This window comes from Arachis ipaensis, chromosome B03 (assembly GCF_000816755.2).
Source record: "Arachis ipaensis cultivar K30076 chromosome B03, Araip1.1, whole genome shotgun sequence".
Taxonomy (NCBI): domain Eukaryota; kingdom Viridiplantae; phylum Streptophyta; class Magnoliopsida; order Fabales; family Fabaceae; genus Arachis; species Arachis ipaensis.
The window spans coordinates 34,523,257-34,530,930 of NC_029787.2; the positions used below are offsets into that span (position 1 = coordinate 34,523,257).

The following is a 7,674-nucleotide window of genomic DNA, read 5'->3' on the forward strand; positions in this document are numbered from 1 at the left end:
TATCTAAATCATCCAATGAATATTCACAAGGGTTATACTCGGTCAAATTGCAAAGATCTTTGTATGGTCTGAAGCAATCTGGACGAATGTGGTATAATTGTCTTACTGAGTATCTGGCCAAAAATGGATTCAAGAATGATGATATCTGCCCGTGTGTTTTCATAAAGAAAACTGCATCTGGATTCATAATAATTGCTGTGTACGTTGATGATTTAAATATCATTGGAACTCCTGAAGAGATTCCAACAATTATAAAAATTCTAAAAGAAGAGTTTGAGATGAAAGATCTTGGAAAGACTAAATTTTGTCTCGGCCTGCAGATCGAGCATACAAAAAATGGGATCTTTATTCATCAAACGACATACACAGAAAAGATCTTGAAAAGATTTTATATGGATAAGTCACATCCCTTGAGTATCCCAATGATCGTAAGATCTTTGGATGTGGAGAAGGATCAATTCCGTCCTAAAGAAGAGAATGAAGATATCCTTGGTCCTGAAGTACCATATCTTAGTACTATTGGAGCACTAATGTATCTTGCTAATAATACACAACCCGGTATATCATTTGCTGTAAATTTACTAGCAAGATATAGTTCCTCTCCAACCAGAAGACATTGGAGTGGAATCAAACAAATCTTTCGATATCTTCATGGAACGGTTGATATGGGATTGTTTTATCCTATGGATCCAAGTTACAATTAGTTGGCTATGCAGATGCTGGATATTTGTCTGATCCATATAAAGGGAGATCTCAGACAGGATACCTATTCACATATGGTGGTACAGCTATATCATGGAGGTCCACGAAATAGACGATAGCAGCAACCTCCTCTAATCATGCTGAAATACTAGCGATACATGAAGCAAGTCGTGAGTGTTTTTAGCTGAGGAGTTTGATCCAATATATTCTGTCATCATGTGGACTGATTGATCATAAGATAGCTCCAACTATCCTGTTTAAAGATAATACAGCATGCATTGCTCAACTTAAAGGCGGATGCATCAAAGGTGATAGAACAAAGCATATTTCTCCCAAATTCTTCTTCACTAATGATCTTCAAAATCAAGGGACAATTGATGTCCAACAGATCCGCTCAAGTGATAATCTGGCAGATTTATTTACAAACTCACTCCCAAAATCCTCCTTTGAAAGATTGGTACATGAGATTGGAATGCGCCAATTTCGAGACATTAAATGATGTTGGCAAGAGGGGGAGACTGTACTCTTTTTCCCTTGGTTGGGTTTTTTTTCCTATTAGATTTTTCTTGACAAGGTTTTTAATGAGGAAGTCCTTATCACAAAGGATATTGTACTCTTTTTCCTTCACTAAGGTTTTTTCCCATTGGATTTTTCTTTAGTAAGGTTTTAACGAAGCATAATTCTAAATGGTCATCCAAGGAGGAGTATTGTGATAAGTGTGAAGTGGATGACCATTGACCACCTATGACTTGGATGGCTTAACTTTCCTATAGTGAAGTGCCATATTACCAAGAAAAGTACATTTAATGAAAGAGGAAAAAGAGCACTCTTGTACATGTATAAATAGGAGGTTAAGCCTTCGTTGATTATACACTACAATTAATAAGAATTCTCTCTCTATTTATATTGTCTATATACAAAATTCTTCCTCTCTTTCTTTCTTTCATACGTTAATACATATATATAAATATATAAGTATCATATCTTTTATATTGAGATAGTAATTATGGTTAATATTGTTATCTAATTATATTTCTTTACTTTATGTTTGTTACCTCCTCCTTATTTATTTATTTATTTAGTTATTTTATAACAATTCCTTCCCTTTTTTTTTTTTTCATTTTAGGTGATGATTGCTTTGTTTTTTTTACTATATAGGAGTTAAACAGTTTCGCAAAATTGCGGCCCAAATAACTCAGCCCAAGAACTAGCTGCTGCAAATTGCGATGGAAGTTAATTTGGGACAGGACGGTAGCTGAGCGCCTGAGCCTGAGATCAGAGAAGATGATGGGGGAAGTGGAGAAGATGATCGCAGTGGGTCTGGTATGGGGCGCCACAAATGCTATCATGCGCCGGGGTGCCGTTCTATGGGACCAAGCTGTGAAATCCACATCAAGGGCAGATCCCAACGCCAAGCTGTACCAGAGAGCACTGTTGTCCCTCCGCAACTGGTTCAAGCTCCTATGGATCTGGCAGTACTCCATCCCCTTTCTCGTCAACCTCTCCGCCTCCCTCACTTTCTTCGCCATCCTCTCACACGCCCCACTCTCCCTCGCCGTCCCTGTCACCAACGCCACCACCTTCGCCGCCACCGCCGTCTTCGGCATCCTTCTCGGCGAACGCACCCACCTTCTTCGCGCATCCGTCGGTACCGCTTTTATCGTTTCCGGCCTTTTCCTTTGTATCAATTCCTAACCTTTCAACTATCTCTGTTTATGCGTCATTCTGTTACTTCCATTGTCAGATTCAAGTTTTGTTGTATCGTCGAATTGTAATCATGTCCCGAGCTAGGTTTTATTTTTTCAAAATTACAGTAGTTTATTAGGCCTGTTCAGTTCTCAGTACGGAAATTACCAAAGCATTGTCCTCTTTTGGCGATGATGAAAAATTATTGTGTGTTAAGTAGATAACTAAGCATACAAAGCAGCATTATTAGTTCTTGGTGAGCAAGAATCGAGTCACCAAGCCTCGCGAGGCTTTAAAAAATGGGGCAATGACTGAGAAAAAAAAAAGAACCAGCATATGATCCTTATAGTTAGAGTTGTGTTTTAGAACATTCTGGAGGCAACTGGCCGTTGAATCTCTTGGAATCGGCACAGTAGTCGTAGATCATGTAATTCTTTCTGACCCAGTTCAACTGGCCTTTTTCGGAGTAACTTAGCTGCTTGTATAGGGGAGAAATCCACCAATTTGCAGGGACATTGGAGGCACAGTGATTGATGCTCACTGCCCCATTCCACTTGCAAGCCCTTGCTCTGAAATGATGAAAGCTGGCTATGAATGGTGCACCTCTCCAGTCAGTCTTAACAAGCCCTCCTCTAGTTGCCCAGTCATCTGCATTCCATAGGCTGCTGTATACCCTCATTCCATGCTTGTTTGGATACGCAACGCCGTGATTTTCGTAGTTCTGAAAAACCCGAATCGGCAGACCATCAACATACCACCTGAGATAGCAGTGCAGTGCAGTGATAGTTAAAGATCATCACATCCTTAGATAGCAGTTAAATAATTGTGTTATCATCAACTTACACAATTTGCGTGGGGTTCCAGTGAATGGTGTAGTTGTGAAAGTCAGCAGCTGGGTCAAACCAGAGGTAAAATTGTTGCTCTTTGTTTCCTTTTCCTTGTGTATATATGTTGGTATTGACAGTGTATGGTTGTCCTGTAATGTTGCCTAAGAACTCAAAATCTATCTCATCATGCTGACTTCCCGTGGAGGATAACTGTACACAATATTTTGGGAGAAGCATTAGCAATCCATTTTGTGTGGAAAGTATAAGAGATTATTGTGACCTTTTTAGCTCATGTGACTTTGACTTACATAGTAGGCTGTTACTATTCCTGCGGCATTGCCTGGTATGAGCTTGATTAGCATTTCAATGCTTCCAAATAAGAATGATCTCTTCGATTTAGCAGCAGATCCTGATACCAAAAAGCAACTTGTGTTTGGAGAAACTGAGAACAGATAATATTATACGCACAAATTTTCTCATTCCAAGAGACCCATGTCTAGTGAAATCCAAATTTATACTTAATTAATGCATGCTAAAGAGGCATAGAATTTTCACCTGAGGTTGTGTCCAACACTAGATGAAGGTCTTCGCCCATAATCGATGCATGTTGAACACCCCATGTGAGATACATGCTCTTCGAAAAGTTGCCATCCACTTGGACGATGTTGCCAACGAGTACGACTACACATATAAACAAAGCCACCAACATTTTCTCAAATTTTGCCATGTTTAGTGTGTTCTATGGATATGATAACTTGGATTAGTTATTGGTGATGATGTATTTCTTTATATATTTACATACCTACAACCAGCAATATATAGTTGACATTCTGAAGATGAGCTATACGTGATTATTATAGAATGAATTGGTCTGAGTTATATTGGATTATTGGTCTGCTCATAGGATTTGTCAGGCCGAAGTTATTGCTTTTTGAGACGAAGAGGCGGAGAGCTTTCAGAACATACGTCGGGTTTCATAAATGAATTGGCTCCTGATTGGGTTGTGTTTTTGAATTATTGTACGGTGTTGATTCCTTTTATTTTAGAGCAGTATTTAATTGAAAATGTTTTCTGGCAAAGTAGAATTCCCACTAGCTTGTCTATGATTTTTAATACTGCATAATTATCACTAAGCTGATGCCATCATTTAGAACTTTTTCTTTAAAACACATAGGTTGGAACACGATGCTAAGGACACTGGATACCCCTTTTGACTTGCACGCCTGAGTTTTAGGAGAAATACTAAGGGACTATTGGAAATTATGGCTTTTTGTTATTATTTAACTATTAATTTAATTTTTTTAGTCTAATAATTTAACAATATATTTTATTCTATATTTTTAAACAGTAATAATTAAGTGATTGCTAAAAATAATAAATTCTAATAATTTTCTAGCATTTTTTTGTTGCAGAATTCTTTGGTTTTGTGAACATGACCTTGCATTAGGAGTGATAATGAATAAAATAGTTTAAATTTTACTTAATTCTATTTGCGAGTTTAAATCCCTCAATTCAAATTCTAACCGTATTCTAAACCGTTTGATCCTATCTTGGGTTTAAACTTTAAACTTCTCAATTCAAATTTTACCCCGCATGTGTGGATAGGGCTGCCAGCTTTAACTCGTATATTTTATAGGGAATTATATGTAAAATGAATAGGAATTTCAATTGCTTAATGTTAAAATTATAACTAAACTACCAAGAATAACGTATTGATAAGTTGAGAATATATAAAAATGACGAATTAGGTTAGGTTTACACTAATTTAAAAGGGAAAAGTTCTACATTTATGTAAAAAATTATATATATTATCTAAGTAACTTTCTCTACACACGCGTTTCCTCACCTACAGTCATTTGTTATACATGCGCCTCATATAACGTATCGCATTTTTGTTCTTCTTCTTGTTCTCTGTTCTTGTTCTTCTTCTTCTTCTTCAACCTAATAAAATTCGTCCTTCTCCTCTGTTCGCGTTTTCTTTCTCTACTTGCATTCTTCATTATTGATCTGTATTGAATTCAATGTGATAAGCTCTGTCGTTCTTCTTCTTCTTCGTTTTTTTCTTCGATCTACACTTCTGAATGCAAACAATGAATGATTCAACTTCAAATCAGTTGAATGAGGTTATTACGTTGAGACAGCTAGGGAATGATTGCTGCATGCTATCACAATAATCTTAAACATTGAACAAAGTAAAAGGAGGCCATCGAACCGAACAACATTTATTTGGTGAACCGAAATCACAAAGGCCACTGAACCAAACAATGTACATGTGGTGAATAAATGGTGATCAACTTTCAATCAACAAGAATAGTATTTCTTCTACCTAATAAAATTCGTTGTTTTCCTCTGTTCGCGTTTTTCTTCTCTGCTCGCATTCTTCATTATTGATCTGCATTGAATTAAACGTAATAAGCTCTGTCGTTCTTCTTCTTCTTCGTTTTCTTCTTCGATCTACACTTCTGAATGAAAATAATGAATGATTCAACTTCAAATCAGTTGAATGAGGTTATTACGTTGAGACAGCTAGGGAATGATTGCTGCATGCTATCACAATAATCTTAAACATTGAACAAAGTAAAAGGAGGCCACCGAACCGAACAACATTCATTTGGTGAACCGAAATCAGAAAGGTTACCGAACCGAACAATATACATGTGGTGAATAAATAGTGATCAACTTTCAATCAACAAGAATAGTATTTCTCCTCCTCTTCCTCCTCCTCCTCCTTCTTCTTTTAAATTTGCGCTCGTAGGTTCTTCTTCATCTTCAGTTCAATGGATAGTGTAACTAAGGCTTTGAAATTTGCGCTCGTAGGTTCTTCTTTCAAATGGATAAAGTTAACATTAGTTAACACAAAAAATTTAAAATGGACTAAAGAGGAGGTTTTTTAAAAATTAGAAGGGAGGGGAATGTACATTTATAAAATAGAGGGGAGGGGAGTGTCATTTTAACATCTTGCAAGAGAAGGGAGTGAAATTTTTCCTTAATTTTATATTAAGTATATTTTTTGGTGTAAATAAATTTAAATAATGCCCCTTCCATATCGCAATAAACATGATATAACGATAGAAGTAGAATAACATATTGTTAAACAAGTGTGTGGAGTTGAAGTAAGTAATATTTTATATTTGTTATTTAATTTAAATATATAGCTTACATATGATACAAATAACTGGTTGGCCGATTATTAGCTTTGTTTGAAACCTTTGTTGCCAAATTTTTTTTGGGGAATTCTTTATATGGATTTACATTTATTTTCCATATGTATTGAGAAGGTATGGTGCTTGTTATTAATTATTATCAATTTTATACCGATTTTCATCGTGTATTTTAATTAACTTTTATGCTACTTATTTAAAAATAATATTTTGTATTTAAATATATTAAATAAATAATATATATTTAACATATTAAATATTTCAAATATACTAATATTCTTTTAAAATAAAATAAATTGTATTCATATTGTGTTTTGATAAATATTACAGGAGTCAAGAGATCTTAGGCCTCACATTAGTCATATCAAATTAGATTTAGATCAAGAGGTATATTTTCAATTGACAAGAGCAAAAATGTTGTACGCTGTCAACATTTCAGACTATAACATAGATTACGCTCTTATTGCTTCACTGGTCGAGAGATGAAGACCTGAGTGTCACACATTCTATTTTTTATGGAGAGTATACTGTAACATTAGAAGATGTTGTGGTACACTTTAGTCTATGAATAAATGGAGAAGTTATCTGTAGAGTTATTGGTTTAAATGTTGATAAGTTTAAACAATTGTGCTATCATAATTTTGGAGTTGAAATTGAAGATTTGAATTTTTTTGGTCACAAAATAAAATTCACATCCCTCCGGCATTTTTATGGGTAGTGTGTTACCATAGAGCAAAAGTCTTGAGTTTATATACTACTGATGTTGGGTGTTCGTTTATTACCAGACAAGTCAGAAAACTTAGTACATGAAAAGTATCTTCCACTAGTAGTAGATTTGGACTACTATGGGAATTTAAGTTGGAGATTTGCATGCCTTGCCGATTTATATTGGGGATTATGTCGAGCTTCACGCACTACAAGAAAAAAGGCCTGTCGTCACACTTTTTTCTTGTCACGCTTTTAAAGCGTGCCCAAAAGTGGTCAATGGGCATGCTTTTGCGAGGGTGGCCACTGATTTGTGATTTGGCCACGTTTTTTTCCACGCTTTTAGAAATCGGCACGCTTTTATGAGGGTGGCCACTTATTTGAAATTTGGCCACGCTTTTTTATTGCTATGCTTGAAAAGTGTGGCCATAGAAAGAAATCGGCATGCTTTTACGAGGGTGGCCACTGATTTAAAATTTGGCCACACTTTTTTTTGTCACGCTTATAAAGTGTGGCGATAGATCAAATCAATGGTTGCACTATTTTGCTACAATCATGGGCATGGCTTAGGCTTCCGTGGATATGTCTAGTGC

General features: G+C 35.9%; 2 protein-coding genes across 2 annotated transcripts; one reads left to right on the forward strand and one right to left on the reverse strand.

Moving 5' to 3' along the window:
* On the forward strand, positions 1,864-3,548 carry LOC107630267 (transmembrane protein 234 homolog). Its single transcript, XM_016333364.2, has one exon. The coding sequence runs from the start codon at positions 1,987-1,989 to the stop codon at positions 2,395-2,397; it is 411 nt and encodes a 136-aa protein (XP_016188850.1). The 5' UTR covers positions 1,864-1,986; the 3' UTR covers positions 2,398-3,548.
* On the reverse strand, positions 2,738-3,942 carry LOC107632928 (probable xyloglucan endotransglucosylase/hydrolase protein 26). Its single transcript, XM_016336571.1, has 4 exons — positions 3,771-3,942; positions 3,524-3,624; positions 3,232-3,425; positions 2,738-3,146 (listed from the first exon to the last, which is right to left on the reverse strand). The coding sequence occupies exons 1-4, from the start codon at positions 3,940-3,942 to the stop codon at positions 2,738-2,740; spliced, it is 876 nt and encodes a 291-aa protein (XP_016192057.1).